Consider the following 20,759-nt stretch of genomic DNA (forward strand, 5'->3'; position numbering starts at 1 on the left):
ACTTTAAATTAACTGCTTTCTTGATGTTGTGAAATCTTAGGGCAAGCCGAATATCCACCTGACAAACTGCAGTGGGAGAAAGTACAAATGACATCAGTTTGTAGCAAAACCGATGGGCATTCCCTCAAACTTGCAAGATTGGTGTGTTGATCCATAATGAAACACATTAAAGACCCATGGGGCTTGCCAGTGCCTAAAGGTAAGGAACAAGGAGGATACCCAGGCACTAGGAATGCTTGCTGGAAGGACACACTAAATGCATTTCTGTGGACAGATATTACTTTAAAGGATGTAAGGGTGTCAGCTGCATGCGAACCCTAGTGCACCCCTTAATTAATAAACCGAATACCCCCAACCACAAGGAAGTCGATGGTCCTTGTGCTATTCTGGACGAGGCATCCTACATGGTAGATTGAACTCTAGGGATAAACTCCCAAACCCCACCAGGGACGTTATCCTGTCAGGGCAGGGGCATTACTAGACAAACACCCAAAGAAGAGGCTGCTCTAATTACATGAAGCTTGAAGTGAATAGTTTCCAAAGTCCATACAAGTAAGGCTTGTAAACAAACTATTAAGACTCGGGTCATTTGACGTACAGTACCTGTATGGGAGAGTACTGTACAGTAAATTTTTTCATGCAACAAAAACCATGAAATATCCATAGTAAAGGAGTAATAGACAGAACAGTAATACAAAATTTATTTATGACAAATTTTAAATACATTTGTAACAATTTTATATTATCTTCAGAGTTGACATGTGCAGATTCAAATATATAAAGAATGGGCATAATTAGCTTTTTATAAAACTGCTGTATATTTAATAGATTGCTACCTAAGAAACATAAACTGTACTGTGCTGATAGTCTGTTTTTCTGGCTTCCTCCCACCTTCACATCTCTCTTCATAAGCATTTAACCCTGGGTATCTACTAGATTTGATTAAGTTCTTACAGACAAAATATCTTCAATGAAGTCTATGCTCAACTTTGTTTCTTTTCATTAGTGCTGTATATCAAGATAGTTGTTAAGTCAGAAACTAATATAGTGCTAAATTTTCTGCATTATGTCCTTTCCCTTGGGCAGCAGTCATCGTAAAATGTTGATTCAAAAGGCAATGCTGTTATCGCCACAAGACAATTTAAAACAATTATTGTCTGAGTTTTACATATATGATGCAAATATGGATATAATAGCTCTCTGGATATAAATAAATAGAAACGAGTAATAAAACAGTTAGTGAAACATCCAAGGATAACACAGGAAGCGTAGGCAAAGTTGAGCACCAGGTGTTGACAGGTGCTGGACACAGCCACCACACACCCTTCCAGAGTGCCTCCACCCAGTGAAATGAGAAATGTTAACTTATTTTCATGTTTTCTTAAATTTTTCATACAAATTAATAATTCTATAAAGAAAGATTTTTAAGCATTATTGTTTTAATTTTTATGCATAGGCAGTATGACAATTTTTCCATAGCCACTGCCCAAGGGTTAATGGTAGTATTATGTTTGATGGCTGAAAATTTTATGCACTTTCTTCTAATGTTCTTTTCATTAAGAAGTGTGATGTCCTTAAAGTTCGCCAGCTATTGCTCCTGGCTTCTGAGTAATATATGCATTCTTATTGTAAATGCTTCACAATTAATTATGTTCATAAGCCTTTCATTTAAGTTTCTGAAAGTTCTCCAGAGTATACTATATAGTCACAATTACTACAACATACTGCATACATCATTGCTGTAGCGAGTTTTTGTTACGAGATCTGCTTCTGACAAGTGTGTGTGTTCATTGTAGTGGATGCTCTGGACTGGTCTCAGAACTAAAGATATCATGATCACCATAGCAGGGGTGTACAAACAGTGCATGACAGTAATTGTGACAAAGTATGCTAACAATACTGCATCACACACAAACCACAAGCTAAGTCTTGTGAACTTGATGGCTGCCAAACTTATTAAAGTAGTAAACATTAGAAGAAAGAATAACAAATCTGCAGCCATCAAACAGTCTAGAAAAGGTCAATATTGCTGCCCCATTCCAAAATTACTACGTACTAGATTTATATACTGTAGTCTGAAATATTAAATACCTCACCTTTTCACTTTACAAGTAACTGCCTGGTGTATCTTAAATTTTATACAACTCCTAAGGGTGATACTCTCTCATCTTGGTGTGTTAACATTTTAGTCAGCACTTTGTGCTCTGTTCAACCAAACAACATTTTACATGAAAAATCATTTCCTGGCACTAATATATTACATATTTGATATAAGAGTCTTGTAACAATGAGCCAGACTGTTGCATAAAATACTCATACAATAATGAAGAATGGAGTAGAGTATTATAAGTATTTGATTGATAAAATAATACAACCCATAAAGCAAGAGGAGCAAGTAATAAGCTTCATGAAACATCCACCATAAAGACTTTGGCATCAAGTTTATCTTTATAGTTTCATAAAATTGATTCATATAACTTGTTCCAAGAAGTATTTACATTAATAAACAATAAACAAAATAGGAAGCTAAAGGTATTTTGTATAATACAGAGTGTAAATCAAGATAAATTAAATAAATACACAATAGTTTACACAATGTAGTTACCTGAAGAACACGTTTTAAGATTGAGTAAAGCAAAGTAATTTTTAAAAACTAATTACATAATACTGTATTAGAATATTTACCACAATAGGCTACATAAAACCAGCATTGAATAATTAAATTACTTTCTGGATGAGCCCCAATGGCTCCTTTAAGCTATCTTGCTGAGATGGCTCCCAACTGCAAGGTTACATCAGTCGTGAGTTCTGTTTGGCCTTCTGGGGACCAGAGCCACAACCTGGGCCCCCCTCACAGAAGTGAAGAGAGCAGGTGACACTCCACTACCCCACTGGGATATCATTCAGAAGTCAACAAACCAATATAGACCACTGCTGGGTTCAAAAGAACTGAAGCCTCAAAACTGCCAAAAAAACTCGCAACCAATGTAAACAAATGATCGAATCTCTCGAAACTAACATGAACTTGTTAGCACTAACCACCCCACCAGTAACAGGGAAGGGGGATGGTGGCCCAGAGCACTAACCTTCCAAGCCAGTTCTGGAGCATATGTAAAGACCACAAACAATAACCAGTGAACCTGGAAGGGAGGAATGGAATCAGAAAGCCACCAGGACTCGCCCAGAAAGAGGAGTTTCGTTACATTCCAAGCTGGTCTTTTGGGGTGAACCCCTTGTGGCTTCCTGAAGCTAGCTACCCATGGAGAAGAAACACAAGGGACTTACCAGGGAGGAGAGATGGCATGTAATCAGGATAAAGCAGAGACAACTGGACAAGAGAGATGACCCAAGGCAACACAGGCATGATGAGACCAGGCCACCAAACCCTCACCCCCATAACGGCAAGGGGGGGTGTTTGTGCTAACAAACTTGTGCTAGTTTCGAGAGATTTGATTGTCTCCATTGTTTGGAGAATTCCTTTGGCAATTTTGAGGGTTTGCTTCTTTTGAACCCAGCAGTGACCTATATTAGTTTGTTGACTTTCTGAATGCTTTCCTGGTGTGGTGGCATCTGCTCTCTGCTTCTGTGAGGAGGCCAGGTTTTGGTTCTGATCCCCCGGTAGGCCAAACAGAACTCCATGGGTGATGTGATGTGACCTAGTCAAAAGCCATGTCAGAGAGATACCTTCAGGGAGCCACAAGAAGCTCCTCCAGAATTTTTGGGTATGAAACTACTGTATACAGTATGTATACAGTAGTTTCATACACACTGTACATACTTGCATACTGTACTTTTGTTGTGAATATAAAGAGATAATGCTGCAAAATAAATTTTAACTTTGATTATCACTCATAGATAATGGGTTTTTAAAATCTCAACTTGGGTAAAACAATTCTAGAGCAAACTGCATATTTTTGTGTTAGTATTAGCCTGCTGTGGTCTGCTACAGCTTCCTGTCTGCCCTCAGGAATTTCCAACATCTTGTGCATTACCATTCATGGCTGGATCTTTCTCTCCCTCTAAGTAAAAAATAAAATATATAAATTTAACAAATTAATACTGTATAAGAATAAATATTGTATTATTTTAGCCTATTATAATTTTTATATCATTTGCTTAATGTCTTCTTGTGGGTAATCATTTTTAGATTTCTTTTTCTTTTATGAGATACAGTAGTGTAGTGTAAAAATATCTACACAGCATAACATTAATGAGAAAGTTCTGCAGTTGTCATTGCCTTTATAAATAATTTCAGTGGAGTGAAAAAAATAAGTTTCAACCGAATAATATTAAGAATACCAACAATTTAAAGATGGATTAATATGAATCAAAGAAATAATTAGAATATAAACTTATTATGCAAATTTAACACTTTCGCGCTTTGGGTGAGCGAGTGCCAGAACACCCCAAGGTGGGTTGGACATTCCACGTGAGAGCACGGTAATACTGAAAAGTGTGTATACTCTTAAATTTTGTCACCTTAATTCTCATCCTAGGTTTTTTATTTTGGTATCAATGTGTTTGCAATAGAATTCCTACAGGAGTATATGCATATAAAGTTCAAAAGCCCGCGTACCACCTGCACCAAACTGAGAAATTGGCCGCGAGTGCACAAGAGCAATAAAATGTGTGTACTCCTTTCACTTTGGTCACCTCAATTATCGTCCTAGGTCTTTCATTTTGGTATCAGTTCGCAATAGAAGTCCCTACAGGAGTACAGTGGGGCCTCAACTTACGATGGTAATCCATTCCCAGAGATGGATCGTAAGTCGAAGCTATTTTTCCCATAAGAAATAAAGGGGAATTGAATTAATCTGTTCCCCACCCTCCAAAATATTAACTTACAAATACATTTTATATTGAATACAATGTTTTTTTCTAACTACAATACAGGACATAAGTTTATTTTACCTTTATGGAGGTCTCTTGATGGCGTATGGAAGATGGTGATGAGGGGAGAGGATGAGAGTTGTTACTGTTTGGAAGGGGAGTCCCCCTTCCATTATAACATCAGGCAGTGATGACTTTTCTGGGGTACACTCTCTCTCTTACGTTTTGCCTGCATACCACTAGGACCTAGTTGTGATTCACTGCTTGTTTGTCTCACTAAAAACCTTTCCAGAGATTTTTGTTTTTCCATATGTTTTAATTTTTGTCTGTAGTGAGGCATCACAGTGTCATTAAAAAGGTTAAGGCAACGGCCTACTGCAACGTGATTTGGGCGAGTCGTTTCAGCAAAAGTTTGCAATTCTTCCCATGCTGCACACATTTTCTGAATTAATGAGGAAGGGACATTCTGTACTGTCTCCTCCTCCCCTGAAGAAATTTCCTCGGCTGTCTCTTGTTGTTGCTCCTAGTGAAGTTCTTCGGTGGTCAGTTCTTCGCTGTGTTCCTCCACCAGCTCACAACATACAACACTCAGAGCACTATGAATGCCTCTTCTTTTTCTAAATTTCTCAAACCATCACCTGCTCGCCTTAAACTCTTTCGCATTTGCAACACTTGTTCTAGGGGGTTTTCTTTAAAAGGTCTTCATGCAATTTTCTTGCCTTTTCACAAATGATGGCCTCTGAAACTCATCACCCACTAACTCTTTGCTGTGTATCCAAATTAATAATAACTGTTCAACATCCTCAAGTGTTTGTGTTCTATGTTTCGTGATTATTGATACGCCTTTTGCCACTTTAGCACTCATAATGTTCTTTTTCTTAGCCAGTATGGTGGATATCGTTGACGGAGATTTGTTGTACTGCCTAGCTAGTTCAACAACCCACACACCGTCTTCATATTTACGAATGATTTCTTGTTTCTGCTCCCTGGTCATCCTTACATGGGTTTTCATATGTTGAGCCTTATCACTGACTTTCCTGGGACTCATGGCGTGATATATAATAATTACTTTAATGTTCAAAATGCAAAAAATCACCACAAAAGCGGAATTTCTTACAGGCGCGATTGTCACTAAGCGGGCAGCTGTAGTAAACTGAGGCAGGTCGGCCGCGTGACCGGGAACCATGCGCTCGGTCGACCCGAACATGTACAGTACCAACAAATATCGTTAGTCGACAACACCATTGTATGTCGAGTTCCCTTTTTCGATGAAATTTACATCGTAACTCGAACTTATCGTAAGTCGAGGTGCCACTGTACATGCATTTAATGTCCAAAACTGTGGCGTGCCCCACCTGCAGCCAAGCCGAAAGCAAAACTTTTTAATTTTTTGATGCACCGATGCATCATTCCCGCACATTCGTCTAATAAATTTTTGATGCCATACTGCGTCGTCCCCACACGAAAGTGTTAAGTTCTAGGATTACAGTATCACGGATATCTCTGCCTCCTCTCTACAGACCCTGAAAAATAAAATGATTGCAATGAAAAAATTCTGGACAACATCCCAGTAGCAGGCCACAGGGGCCAACTCTGAGGACTTCCAGCCAATTAATATGCAGCGAACGCCTCACACAGGCAAATTTAGTCGTAAACCGGCAGCCGTCTGAAAAACCTCCAACTAGAAGGCAGAATCTCTCAAAGCAGAGATCGGTGAGAACATGCCTCACAGAACTCAGGGGTCATAAACATCACAGACCCAACAGGCAGCATGGTGGGGGCAGAAAGAATGATAATTGTTAAATAGCAAAAACAATAATTAAAAAAAAATCCCTTAAATGTGCAAACAGTGAAACCAGGCTTGCCACGGCCCCTCCATATGAACCACAACAGAGACCGTTGGAGATTTCCACCGCCAACTGTAACTTAACCACCAGGAGGCAACCACGGTGTGCTATGTAAACAAGCACGCAAACCCCCCAGTGCGCCCAAACACAACTAAGGAACACTCCTAACTGAAGGCCCAACAACCCAAGGTGAGGGTCTCCACCCCGGTGGACTGGCCTCACAGGTATGAACACCTGAACACACTAGAGAGGGGAACTCTGGCTGTGCAAGGGCAGTGTTAGTGGGCACACAGGGAAGACATTCCGAGTATATGCAGTTCAAAACACACAAAGATCTAAGCCCACACAACAAGCCGGAATCAAAACATGCACATGATGCTACACTAAAATTGGAAACAATACAACAAAGTAATCAGCCCCTCATAGAACAAGCAAGTCCATGGATGGCCAGCACTTAGCTTGACGTTCTGGGACCTGTCCACGAGCTGGCATGACCAGAAACACTAAAAGTCAGTGTAGTTACACTAACATCAGTAACAGAACTAGCTAAGGGAGCTGGCAAGGAGAAGGGGCTGATCCGCCTGGTGGTGGTAATCGGTATTAATGAGTCTCACTCGTTTGAGTGAATCCCTTATTCCATGTGACTCATTTACAGTAATTGTTTGGCAGTTTTTAAATCCCTTATTCCATGTGACTCATTTACAGTAATTGTTTGGCAGTTTTTAGAGGGATTCATTTTCTGTGACACACTAACCATCTGTGAAGATGTGCTTTACAGATTTTCTTGAGGCATTTTCTGGCAAGATGGCAGATTATCATCTGTTTTCTTCCTCTGAGAGGGGTAAGGTTCTGACTGGTCCCCAGTAGGCCAGAGTTATCCACAGCTTATGTGACTAACACTTTTAGCACTTAAGAAAAAAATTACATTGAGTACTGTACATATATATATATATATATATAAACACACTACAGATTCTAAACCACATTGTAATCTTACCTTTGTTATCAACAAACTTAAGGGAGTGAGAAAATATTCAGAAGCGTGACGTCTTTCCATCAGGGCCATCCTTCAAGAATTCATGTCCCAACCCACTGCCACACTTCCCACACGATACCTATAAAATAAAATACACACTATAGTTACACATGTTAATATAAGTTACAAATTGGTATGTTAACCTTTGCACAAACACCATTATCATTTAATTGACCAGGCAGCAATTCACATTTAAGTTCTCTCTCACACACCTAAATATATTTTTTAAACTAGTTTAAAAGAGGCTACTTTGCCTCAGTAGCTCCCTTGAGTTTATTTGATAAGTAATGGCCTCCCATACAGTGTATAATACAACCTGTGACCTTAGGAATTCTTCGCTAAGTAAAATATGGCTTTCGTATGACGAAACACAAAAACGTGCACAATATCGTATACAGTACAAAACTTTATGTAAAAGTGCTAATGAGCTTCAATCAAATATACAGAACGCATTTTCCAAGAATAAAGAAAAGGTAAAGACAATAAGGTACATCCTCCAGAATAAACTAAAGTAATGACTTACATTTTATATACTGGTGTATGTATTTATGTACATATTACCAAATAGGCCAAGTTGCCCAAGAAGCCAAATTTTCCTGAAATATTATATTTTTCAATTTTTTTTCTTATGGAATAATAAAGTTTTCCATTACATTATACATGATTTAAATTTCTTTTTACTTTGAGTCAAAACTAACATAGAAATGTGATGAAACCTAACCTGGCATAACTTGTCAGTAAATCAAGTCCCTAATATAAATGTATTATTATTATTAGAAAAGAACCAATTTGAAAATAAATATTTGAAAATAATGACTATCATTCTGTCTGTTAGGCAAATTGTACTTTGCATACTAGGCCAAGTAGTGCAGGTTCTGGCTATTAGGTACAACATACATACATAGATATATACCGGTATATGCATACATGTAACAATGATCACAAAACAGTAATCAAAGTGTACAATTTTCTGCATATACTGTACATACATACATACACCCATACTGTATATGCATAATACTATACAGTATAATTAAGCCATCTAACCTTAAGTGCCCCAGGTCGACCATCTTCAGGAACCTTGGTCACCGAGTCCTTGTAAACAGTGTGAGTGAATGCTGGCCAAGGGGTGTTGTGCTCATACTTAGCTCGGCTGGAGAACAGCTTGTAACCACACTCTACACACACGTACACACCTGCAATCACCCTAATTGTTAAGTACACAACTGCAACTTTTGTAAGCCCCTTACCTTCCTTATCCATCACGATACAGGGGGGGAAAATCTCAAGCAAGATCCCAAAATAATACTGTATGGTGATGTTACTAATATCAGTAAAAATTAATAATGCAGTACTGTAATGCACTCATACTAGTAACTTAACCAAACCACAATTAATTCCATTTTAATACCCTTTTACTACTGGTATCAATGTTCATTAACTATTTGTTAGTATAATTTGGGTTGAAAAATAAATTCTCAATTTATCTATTCAGACAGTACTTCCATTGAAAATTAAGAAGCACAAAATTGGCATAACTATGAATGACAAATACAAAAGTGATAGATTAAATAATTCTTCAAAATTAACACAAATTATAAAAATCTTGTAGAAATCTTTCATTATATAGTAAAACAGCAGCACCAGCTGACTGTAGCTGAGCAGTAAATTTCTGAGCAGAAAGATAGAAAATGACTTCCAGGAAAATGATAAACCTAGACATGTAACTCCCATGCCTTGTCCTCATGGAACAGGACAGGAGCCTTGTTGATAATCAGTAAAAAAAAACTCCACAAGGTATACAGGCATACCTCAGAATACGAGTTTAATCCGTTCCTGGAGACGCCTCGCCTTCCGAAAACTCGCATTCCGAAGTTAATTTCCCCATAAGAAATAAAGGGAAATGAATTAATCCGTTCCTGACAACCCCAAAAACCCCACATCAAACTAAATTTTTATACCTAATTTACCTAATTCATCTAAATAAACCTACAAAACTGTGTTCCAGTTATTACTTACCTTGCTGTCGAGTGCTGTAGGCGTATGGAAGATAGTGAGGAGGGGGGAGGAGGAGAGGAGTTACTGTTTGGAAGGGGAGTCCCCTTCCATAATCACATCACATAACCCCATGCCTTGTAACACTATGGATACCACTTCTCTTTCTAAATTTTTCAAACCAGCCCCTGCTTGCCTTAAACTCTTTCTTATCTGCATCACTCGTTGCAGGGGTATTCTTTAGAAGGTCTTCGTGCAACACCCTGGCTTTCTCACAAATAATGGCCTCCGAAACACTATCACCCCTCAACTCCTTGTCGTGTATCCAAATTAATAACAACTTTTCCACTTCTTCAAGTATTTGTGGTCTTTGTGCCGTTAATGTTGTTACTCCTTTTGCCACTTTAGCACCCATAATCTTATTTTTCTTCTTAAGTATAGTGCATATTGTTGATGTGGCTTTGTTGTACTGCCTACAAAGTTCAACAACACGTGTACCGTTCTCATGCTTCCGAATGATCTCTTGTTTCTCCTCTATTGTCATCCTCACATGAGCTTTCTGGCCTTTATCCTTACCACTGGCTTTCTTGGGACCCATGGTGAGATATATAATAACAAATTGTATAGACAAATCACCAAAAATCCAACAAAACACTGAAAATCCGCGAGAAGAATTGATGTGGGGGTAGTCACTGAGCGCGAGACAATGGTAAACTGAGGGGCGGAGGGGCGACGATCGCCAAACCACCACGCACTAGGTCGGCCTGTACGCGTATCAACAAACTCGCGTCCCGAAGTAACCCTCGCCTTCTGAGACAAATTTTTGGAGTAAATACTGCTCGCCTTCCGAAAACCTCGCATACAGGGACAATCGCATTCCGAGGTACCACTGTACACTAAACACACACAAAACCTCTTTTCACCTTAGGACCTGGGAGCAACAGGACTGTTAAAACACCCCATTCCCCTTAAAAAAAAAAATCCACAAGCCAGTCGAGGACAACCTAACACTGCAGTCAAGAAGTGACATGAGATCCATGAACAAATCCACAAGGGCCGTGACAAGGATTCGAACCTGCATCCGAGAGCATCCCAGACGCTGTCTTAATCGACCGAGCTATAACATGGTCAAAAGGAGTTGAAACCGAAGTTCTACTGAACTTACTGGATCCTGCAGCCTCTCCGAGACACAATCCAGGGTTTTACACAATTTTCCCATAAAAAACCCTGGTTTGTGCTTTGGAGAGGTTGCAGGATCCAGTTAGTTCAGTAGAACTTTGGTTTCATCTCCTTTTGACCATGTCGTAGCTCAGTCAATTAAGGCAGCGTCTGGGGTGCTCTCGGACGCAGGTTCGAATCCTCGTCACGGCCCTTGTGGATTTGTTCATTTGATGCATCACGCAATTGTGATTTCTGTGTGTAATGAGATCCATACTCAACAGCACCAGGTCAACATAGGATTCACTTCCGAGGTTGATGCTTGGGGAGCTACTGAAGAGTTCCTCCCAGTTAATAGCTAACAGCTGTCTTTGCCTGAAAATTGTGTATGCAGACTGGAAGAAGGGGAAAAACTCCAATTACATACATTCTTTTGTTTTAAAGTTTATTATGCTGTAGGGTTAACCTTTCATATGAAAAGAGAATGGAAACATCACTTAAATTATATTTTATATTTATAGCAGAGCTTTATCTTACATCAAATTACATCTAAGTATGTTTCCAATTTATTACTGCACTGTATCTTACTACAGTACTGTATATACAAATCTTTGACAATAAAAACTAAATAAATAAATAAAAAAATCGGGTAGAACAAAGTACAGTATCTGCAATCATAAATAGCTGCCAATTAATAGTGAGGAAATCACACACAGACATTTAAGTGGTTTGTTTAACCAAGTATAAAGTGTTTAATTATAATTGCCAATATCTGAAGTGATGAGAGCTGATGGCTTTTACTAATGGAAAATGGATCTCTTGCAATTAGATTCTCTACCCCACATTCAGTTAAACACACACACACTGTTTATTGGTTAGTTGAGACTTTAAAAAACTAAAAAGATAAGACAACCAGTGAAGCGTAAAATAAATATTAATATGAACCAGAAGAGGAGGGGTTCCATAATATAATCAAGATGCATTTTAACATGGGAGCAACTACCAATATGATAAGTTAAATGAGTGAATTGAAATGCTGCTGCGGTAGTACAAATTCTGCAAAGTAGGCCAATGTGACAGTGTCCTGTTTTTTCTGAAAGCCAGTAACTGACATAAATATTCCATGAATATAAAACAAAAACTAAAATACAGAACTAGTACAAGCAAATGGCCCCTGCCAGACAAAAACCTGTGTCAAGGATGGTCAACACTTGCCTGAAAAACCAAGACTTGAAGATGCTGTGGTGGGAAGGAGTGTGTCAACAATGTCTTATTGCACCGCAGCAGAGAAAATGACAAGCTGCCTAGTCGAGAGATTGACAAGCTAAGCACATGGCGGTGTGCAGGTGTATTAGTGAGTGAACTGCTTCACGAATAGATGGTTCACTATTTGAGGTCTCCTTTTCTATTTGTTTACCTTGCCGATTGTCTGCTTTGGCTTGCCCACCTTTCTAGTAGCCTTTTCCTGTTAGGGTTATCTAGTATAACCCCAATTCCTTGTGCCTCTATAGAGGGAGCCAGGTTTTGGTCCCGTTGTAAGCCTACCAAGAACAAGACTCGTGAGGCCCTGGCATGGACTGAATTGGGTGGAACTACCAAGGGCCCTAACCTTGATAGTTCCACTTTTATAGCCAAAAAGGAGCCACCATTGGAGCCTTCCCAAAAAATATAATCAAACAAGGTGCTGTTTTTAGTCCTCCATTACTGTATTTGTTATTTATCTTTACTCATTGTTGAAAGATTAAAGAACCAAAAGAACTGGTTGTCATAAAGGCAGTACTAAGGCCAATGTTTTCTATTATTCTGATGATTTGATCTAGTTTTATTCGCACCAACCACAGATGCTATAGAAAACGATAGAAATTGCTGTACTGTACATGTATATGAAATAAATGCTGAATACAACCTAATGTTCAATCCTGTCCAATGTACTGTAGTTGCTTTTAACATATTTGTTTTATCCAAATCCTAAATTAATGTTACTAGACAGAGATTCTGGTAAAGTATTCTGAAAAGCATCTAGGGCTTAGAGGATATACAGTACTGTATATCCTCTAAGGGCCTACTGTCAATTTTTTATGATCCTATCAGATATCTAAGTCAGAATAAATATTACGAGTGAATTTGGTTATTGTCAAGGGTTTGGATATCATTCATAAAAAAAGCATTTTAAGTTCTATTGAAATTAGATCTATGTTGCATGAACTGTGTGTTCAGTGATTTTGATCCAGGAATAGCCCCAGATTTTGTCAACACAGAATGCTGAGGGTGTTTAAATTTATAAAACTTCTTAGTATGATTACTTTATATTAGTTTGCCTTCAAATTATCTTGTCCTAATTTTGAGATGTAAATTTTGCCAATAATCAACTCGCTATTCAAATGAAAACTATATACTGCTTTAACTGATATACAGAATTACCTTGTAAATTGTAAGCTAATTGTTACTCAATTTATGGCAAAAATTTAAGTCTGATTTAAACTGCTGTACACCTGTTAAGTCAAGCCATTATTATAATGACTTTTGTAAGTTGTTACGAATAAAGTTTCTATTTCCTAATTTACCTAGTTACTCCTTATGAGTTTTAGGTAGTCATCAAAATTGGATGCAAGTCACATATTAATGATTTTAAAATTTAAGATTCATAAGTGTATGGCCAAAATATGCAATACAATATAGAAAGCCTATACAGTAGTATGGATGAATTTAACTAAAAACAAAATACTGTACAATATAGTATTATGCCAAGGTAAATAAAAACTTAATGTTTCATCACTTATAAAAACTTCCATATTCAGGTTCACTTGGCAAAGCTGTACGTAAAAGCTTTAAAACAAACTGCACCCAAAGAGTTAAGCTCATGCAACTTAATACAAATTAATATCCTGTATATCTACTTTAACAGAGTATCATAATAAAAAAAATCATGCTCTTGGTTCCAATGTAATGGCCACTCATTTTATAGTACAGTACTGCTTACATGCACATTGATGTACAAAGATAACAAAACTTACAGTACCTTATATGCAAATTTGCTCTCTTTTCTTTTCTGAACCGAATCACTTTTTATAGTATTAACAAATGCAGGCCATGGTGTTCCATGCTTGTATTTCATTTTGCTTGAAAATAGCTCATGGCCACATTTACGACAAACATAAATGCCTGGAATAGGAGTTACAATAACAAATATTAATTCAAGCAATAAAATATTAACTTTTGTATAGTATTTTATTTAGATACAGTATTAACATTGTAAGCAATCAGATGAATCTTTCTGGAGGAGCAGGGGATTGTTACAATCATCCTTTAAAGGGAACCTCTGGAATGTAAGCGAAGCAAAACAGGCAACTGCATGGTTCACAGAGAAATGAGAAGTGAAGCAGGAAACAACTCTACAAATGATTTACAGTACTTAGCAATCAACTCAAACCACCTCTAGTTATAGCTCATCACCGCTAGGTGGTAGCACCACTAGTTGCTGCAAACTCCCATAACGACACATCTCGGTTCTTTCGCTGGTATCCACCTGTTTGGACCACTTCTTGAGTTGCCAGGTTTGGCGGGATCCAGGCATTTTTTATAAGTTGGCCATTCTTTGGATTCTGTCCTGTGGGAGCAGCCATGTTTATCCTTAGGTCTGCATTTAACATCAGTTCCTTTGACAAGTGTCCCAGTGCCTGAGTGTCCTGCGTGGTCCTTACCTTCAAGCCATAGCAAGCCTGGCAGGCCTTGGGCATGGCTCATTCAGAGTCTGGACAAAATTTAGCTATAGGTGTAGCTTGGCAACCCCAGGGGGTTTGCCCCCATCCACCTTGACTGCAGAGACAGTTGAGCCATCCCCTCCTGTCAGGGATGTGGAGTCTTCTAATTCTCAGGGCGTGTATGCGGAGTATGTATACTCCGATCGTTTTCTTTGGGACGATGTCTTCCTATTTGTGCATTATTTCAGAGGGGTTGACGAGAGGGAGGGAGGCCAAGGAGGATGCTTGAGTGCCCTTAAACACTTCCTGGTCTTTAATTCCATCTGTGGAGGGCATTTTGCTCCAGGAGCAGCATTATACCTATTTCCCAGTCTATGAGCCAAATTCTTCGGCTGCCCCTTCCCCCCAGGTTAGCTTCCATGTACCACTAGACCCCTAAGGTGCATCATATATCTGGAGGCTTCAATCATCCTGCGCTGTGCCTTCTTTGGCTTCAGTGCTTAGTGTTGCCGTCTTGTTACCTGCAGTATCAACTTCAGTGGCTCTGTCCATGTTGCTGCCAATGTTCCACAGGGCAGTATACTTGGCCTCTCCTCTTTCTCATCTACATTAACGATCTTCTGAATGCATCTCGACACCCAAGCCATTTTTATATGCAGATGACAACCTTCATTTTCTCCCATCCTAACTCTCTTATTCTGAATGACAGTGAATACTGAACTAAATAAAGTCCATCTTTGGCTAACTGCTAACAAACTCACCCTTAACCCTGATAAATCCCTTCTGTATTTTGTTTGGTAATAAATCCACAGGTCAAATTAATCCAAGAGTTAACAACATCCAAATTCATAACACAGATGATGGTAAATTCCTTGGTGTTCTCACTGACAAGATGAATTTCCAGTGCCACGTACAAAATACTGTACAGCTAAAAAAATTATAAAATGGCATTCTTTCTAAAATCAGATGTTATGTACCTCGCTTTGCACTGGCAATGCTTTACTGCGCTCTCATCTATCCTCTTAAATGACATTTTTGGACCAAAATGTCACTGTTTCTTCTTTTTCACGGAAGAACCACAAAATAGCCTTTTGGTAGTGCTGGTAGCAGTATACTGGTAGTTGTAGCCAACGTAGCTACAGCTGTAGCATAGTACAGTGTAGTAGCTAACAGTAGCTACAGTAACTGTAGCTGTAGCATGCATTAAACTGGTAGAAGCTATTTATAACTTATCTACAGCTACAGCTATTTATAACATTATGAATGACAGTAGACTTCAGGTGAGGGATGGATTTCTGGGAGACGGAACATGTACAAATGGACTGATTCAAAATCCACACATCTGAAAAAGAAGAAACGGTGACATTTTGGTCCATTCTGAACCATTACTGTATTAAGTTGTATTATGACCCCATTATATGACTTGATAATGCTCCAGGATGGACCAAAACATTGTCGTTTCTTCATTTTCAGATGTGTGGGTTTTGATTCAACACTTCACCCACAATATTGTGACTTATCATCTACCTACAAGTGGATTCTTTAATAGTGCATCTATTAAAATATTGATGGTAACATCAATATTAAAGATTAACCAGAAAGATGAACTACCTGAAAGATTTAACATATACCTGTAGCCAATGTTAAATTTTCCATTATTACAGGATTATACGATTAGAAAAAAAAACTCCAGGGCCATTAAAGCACTCCTAGAGTCAACAACAATTAATGGTCATTGCCTCGAGTGGAGGACAGAAGCTATCCCCAAGCATATGGTTCTTGTCTCAGAAGGAATGAGCATACAAGTGTTGCCGAAACATTTAAAGGAAAAGACAAATCAGGACAAAAAGGAGGGTAAAAATCTTCACTTTACAAGTTAGGGTTGTGCAAAAATTAAAAACCTTGATTCAGCACAAAGGTAATGCAAGGCCTAGATGTGAGAATAACTAAATAATCATAGAGACTTCAGCAGGTATGCATTTTCACAGTAAAATATTGGCAATATAAAACCCATATAAGCATATGGGTTTGGAATGAATAAGTCATACCATTCACAAGATAGTTCAACAGATTTTAAGACTTACCTAACCCATTAGAGCTTAACACAGCCTAACATAGGCTAATACATCCAAACCTAACTATATACGTGTACAATATTTGGTTTTGACAAATAGAAAATTAATTTTATCGAAATGCTTGTGTACGATTGGACCATACCCCTTTTGGTACAGGTGCATTGGTTAAAATGCATTACAATCATGAATTGGAACACTTGACATTTTGCGTGGACCCTCCGAAGGCAATACAAATTGCAGAGGCCTCACACTAACACTATTGTACATTTTTGAATGAGCACATAGATAATGGCATGAGCATTATGGTACTAAACTTAACATGACTGTGGATGGTTAAATTTGGTTAATTGCTATACATGTTAGTGGCCTTACAATAATGTATGAAAGTTATGTACTCTCACAAACCTAATGTACTTCTTTTATATAGATAAACACATAAATAATTAGGTCAAGCAATGCTATATATCCTCGTATCACGAAAACTGGAATCAAGAGCTTTTTACACAGAACTATTTTTAAGTTGCATATATATCTTTAACAACTTTCTTAGCCTCCTGTACAATTTAGATTGTCCTTAACATAGGCCTACTAACCTGGCTCAAAATGGTCCTTGTATACTTCATCCTTAAACCACGAGCAAAATGCCATAACTATAGGTTGATGCGCTGTCTTGCAAGATTTCTCCTCCTTGATGTTCCTTTGTCGTGTGGTCTATGGCGTCCTCAGAAGATAACAGCTTCCTGTAGTGTGGTGGTGGTGGCCGGCCTCAGGGGTCCTGCCTCAGGGGTCCTACCTCAGGGGTCCTGCCTCAGGCGTCCGGCCTTGGGGGTCCGGCCTCGAAGTTTGGTCGTTTCCCACACGAGACGATTCCACCACGCTCGTTTTCCATTTGTTAAAAACCTAGCAATTTCTAGCATATTTTCTACCATAAAAAATTTCTATCATATTGTTATGCTAGGGTGTATTGGCTTATGCTGTATTGGGTTGGGTTGGATTAGGTTTGGTCGATTTGGATTGGGTTAGATTGGGCTGAGCTAGATTAGGCAGTGTTTCAAAGTCCGATGGCTAATCGTCTTTTGTACGATGTGACTGCTCTTTCAGATTTCAGTACTTACATTTTCTTTTACGCAACATTACTTTTTATTTCAGAATTTAGAATACTGCATTATAATTTAATATGTTCATCCAATATTCCCTCCCATCTCACAGGATGGTTAGTCTCTATAGATATATGACGGTCTGAAAGCATAGTGGTTCCAAAAATAATCTACCTGTAAATAAATAAATAAACCTTTGTCCTAAACAGAGTGCATTCTAAAGTTATAACTCTCGTATTATAAATAAATTTAGGTAAAGTGAAGTAAATCCAGGGTTTAAAATAGTCTATGACTAACTTATCACTCTCTTTGATAAGCCCTGAACCTTAATTTTCTTTAATGGAAAATTCTAGTGGGATACTCAAATAATTTGTGAATTTCACTTTTGAGAATAATACTGTTTTAATCTAACCAAACTATACCATGAATAATGCTGTTTTAATCTAACCAAACTATACTATGAATAATACTGTTTTAATCTAACCAAACTATACTATGAATAATACTGTTTTAATCTAACCAAACTATACCATGAATAATGCTGTTTTAATCTAACCAAACTATACTATGAATAATACTGTTTTAATCTAACCAAACTATACCATGAATAATACTGTTTTAATCTAACCAAACTATACCATGAATAATACTGTTTTAATCTAACCAAACTATACCATGGACAGAGAGCAGATAATAGCAGTAGTTATTGGTTTTGAAGTGCTTACCATGAGGGTAAATATCCTAAACCTAAAAACCGGTGAGTGGCTACTCATACTAATTGGCATCATAACGCAATGCATTGCGTTAAACACAGTGCGTATACAAGGCTTCAGGCATTGTATGCACTAGCTCTATCTAGTAATTCAACATTATGCTTGTAACATCTTGTATGTCTGTACTTTTACCTGAATAAACATTTGATTTGATAACTAATTGTACTACCGGAATCCCGGTAGTACAGTATCTAGACAATCCAGGTGGTTTGAGGGAGGATGAAGTTGTTCATGGTGATCGATTTGCTTTAAGGACGAGCTTCTTTATCAGCGATCGAGATAGCTACAAATACCCATGGAGATTCAGGACATCCTTTAACGACAGTAGAGCCCCGGTATTGCAAAATCACTGGTACCGAAGATTGACAGCCTTGGCCACTGCTCGAGATTAGAAACAATCAGAATAGATCCCACATCGGGTTGGGAAAACTAAATTTTTCAGTTTTTTTTAACTATTCTAATTGCATCCGCAGGAGAGAGGAAGGTTGACTGCTCACTTGAGACTGTTCAGAAAGTCTCAGCTGCATCTGAATACAAATGCTAGATCAACCCAGTGGGAGTGGTTACTATAGTTTATAGCAGGCTGTACACTCGTCTCGACTTTTTGGTTGCCTTTTATTTTAGGGGGGGGGAGGGGGAGAGTAAAGAGGAAGGAGAGGCATAGGTGAAGGGAAGTATAGAAGTGGGAAATACAGTGAGGTATGAAAGCAGACGGGCTGTCCGCCTTGCTGACTTCTGGTTGCTGCTGAAGATTCAGCTACTCTGAACTAAAGTTCTAAGTAGCACGGGCTATGGAGAGCCAGTAGTGGATTTGTCAGATTGTTGCCATTTTGGATTTGATTCCATCTACACCTGGATCTGTTCCTTTACTTTAAGCATCTATGGGTGTTGGGATGTTTAATTCTATCGTGACAACCGATGCAAAATTAAGTCATCAACGTTGGCTGCCAGTTTCATACAACCTGGATGGCCTCATCTTTCAAGTCATAGTTTTTACGAATTATATTGACATTCCTTTTAATTGTTACCGCTGGGCTGACAATGACCCATTAATTTATTAGAAACCAGAGTATACAAGGACAGTGTGCTTTAGCTTTTTGATAGGCATGTAGGAATCATGTAAATGCATTTCAGACCATTGGTGGATAGTAATGTAACTTTTTTCACATTTGAATCTTTCACTAAATATTTTAATAAAATAATACACAGCTGTTTTGAATCCATGAGATCACTAATTTTATGTGCAAATGTTCTAATAAATTCATTTCCAGGGGGTACTTTTAAAACTAATGTTAAATATTTTCTAGAGGTAGATATAGTAATTTAATTATCAAAAGCACCAAGCCTAGAACACACTCCATGCGTGTCGCTGGATATTCAAAGGTCACCAAATGTTAGGATCCTAACAAGATAAATTTTGCCAACCAACTACCAACCCTAGTAAGTACTGTAGTAGTATGTCCCAGATCCGCGGGATGTCATCGGTAACGTTCTGCCATTGTAGTCTTCTCTGCGAAGAATTTCAAGGGCACTTATCTATTGGTCACCTTACCCGATACGAGCCCTCTTTAGGAAAGGGGCAACCCACTCAATGAAAGGGTATATTCCTACTTTGATACAAGTAACTTTAGAATGAACCGAACAAATGTTGGAGTCTTTTACATTGTTATAGCAGGGTCATTAAAATTAGTAACTGTACACTTTGGAACTCCATGAAACAATGATCTAAATCTAATTTACCACTTCACCCAAGTAGTCTGGCCAAAGGCCAGGCTTTACCTGGGTGAGCTTGCTGCTCAAGTTGTTGATTGGAGCGGCCCGCAGGCCCATATATCCGTCCCAGCCCGGTTGGTCCGGCACTCCTTGAGGGGGTGAGGGGCTATCCAAATCTATTTTACTTTCTGTCTACGGTTGTTCACGCAATATTTCTTTGACTATGGGAGGATGTTGAACCGTGGACCTCTGATTTCTAGTTCTCAGATTGTGCTTTTAGCACCCTAGCTCTTCACTAGTCTTCTGCATTTTTTCATTTAGGTCATGTCAAGGTTATTTTACCGTGTAGGTTTGGACCTGGCCCTTCAGTAATTTACCTTATTTCTAGCGAGTACATTTAGATCTCAGTAAGTTACGCGCTTTAGTGCGGCTATGTTCTCTTCTCCCTATATTTCAGCAATCTCTCCTGCTCTGAAGGAGGGGGGGGGGGGGGGGTTATCAAGACTGGACAGCACCAGTGATTTGTTGAGTACA

General features: G+C 38.5%; 1 protein-coding gene across 2 annotated transcripts; it reads right to left on the bottom strand.

Moving 5' to 3' along the window:
• Nucleotides 1-688: 688 nt before the first annotated feature.
• LOC123765273 (methionine-R-sulfoxide reductase B1-like) lies at nt 689-17,679 on the bottom strand. Of its 2 annotated transcripts, none has more exons than XM_045753804.2 (4): nt 17,236-17,679; nt 13,886-14,028; nt 7,675-7,792; nt 689-4,019 (listed from the first exon to the last, which is right to left on the bottom strand). In XM_045753804.2, the coding sequence occupies exons 1-4, from the start codon at nt 17,288-17,290 to the stop codon at nt 3,964-3,966; spliced, it is 372 nt and encodes a 123-aa protein (XP_045609760.1). In that variant the 5' UTR covers nt 17,291-17,679; the 3' UTR covers nt 689-3,963. The 2 variants fall into 2 exon arrangements, with proteins under 2 accessions (XP_045609760.1, XP_045609759.1); XM_045753803.2 differs by lacking the exon at nt 13,886-14,028 and adding an exon at nt 8,761-8,909 and having other exon boundaries at nt 17,236-17,509.
• Between the last annotated feature and the right edge of the window lie 3,080 nt (nt 17,680-20,759).

The sequence above is a fragment of the Procambarus clarkii genome, chromosome 33 (assembly GCF_040958095.1).
Source record: "Procambarus clarkii isolate CNS0578487 chromosome 33, FALCON_Pclarkii_2.0, whole genome shotgun sequence".
In the NCBI taxonomy this organism is placed as follows: domain Eukaryota; kingdom Metazoa; phylum Arthropoda; class Malacostraca; order Decapoda; family Cambaridae; genus Procambarus; species Procambarus clarkii.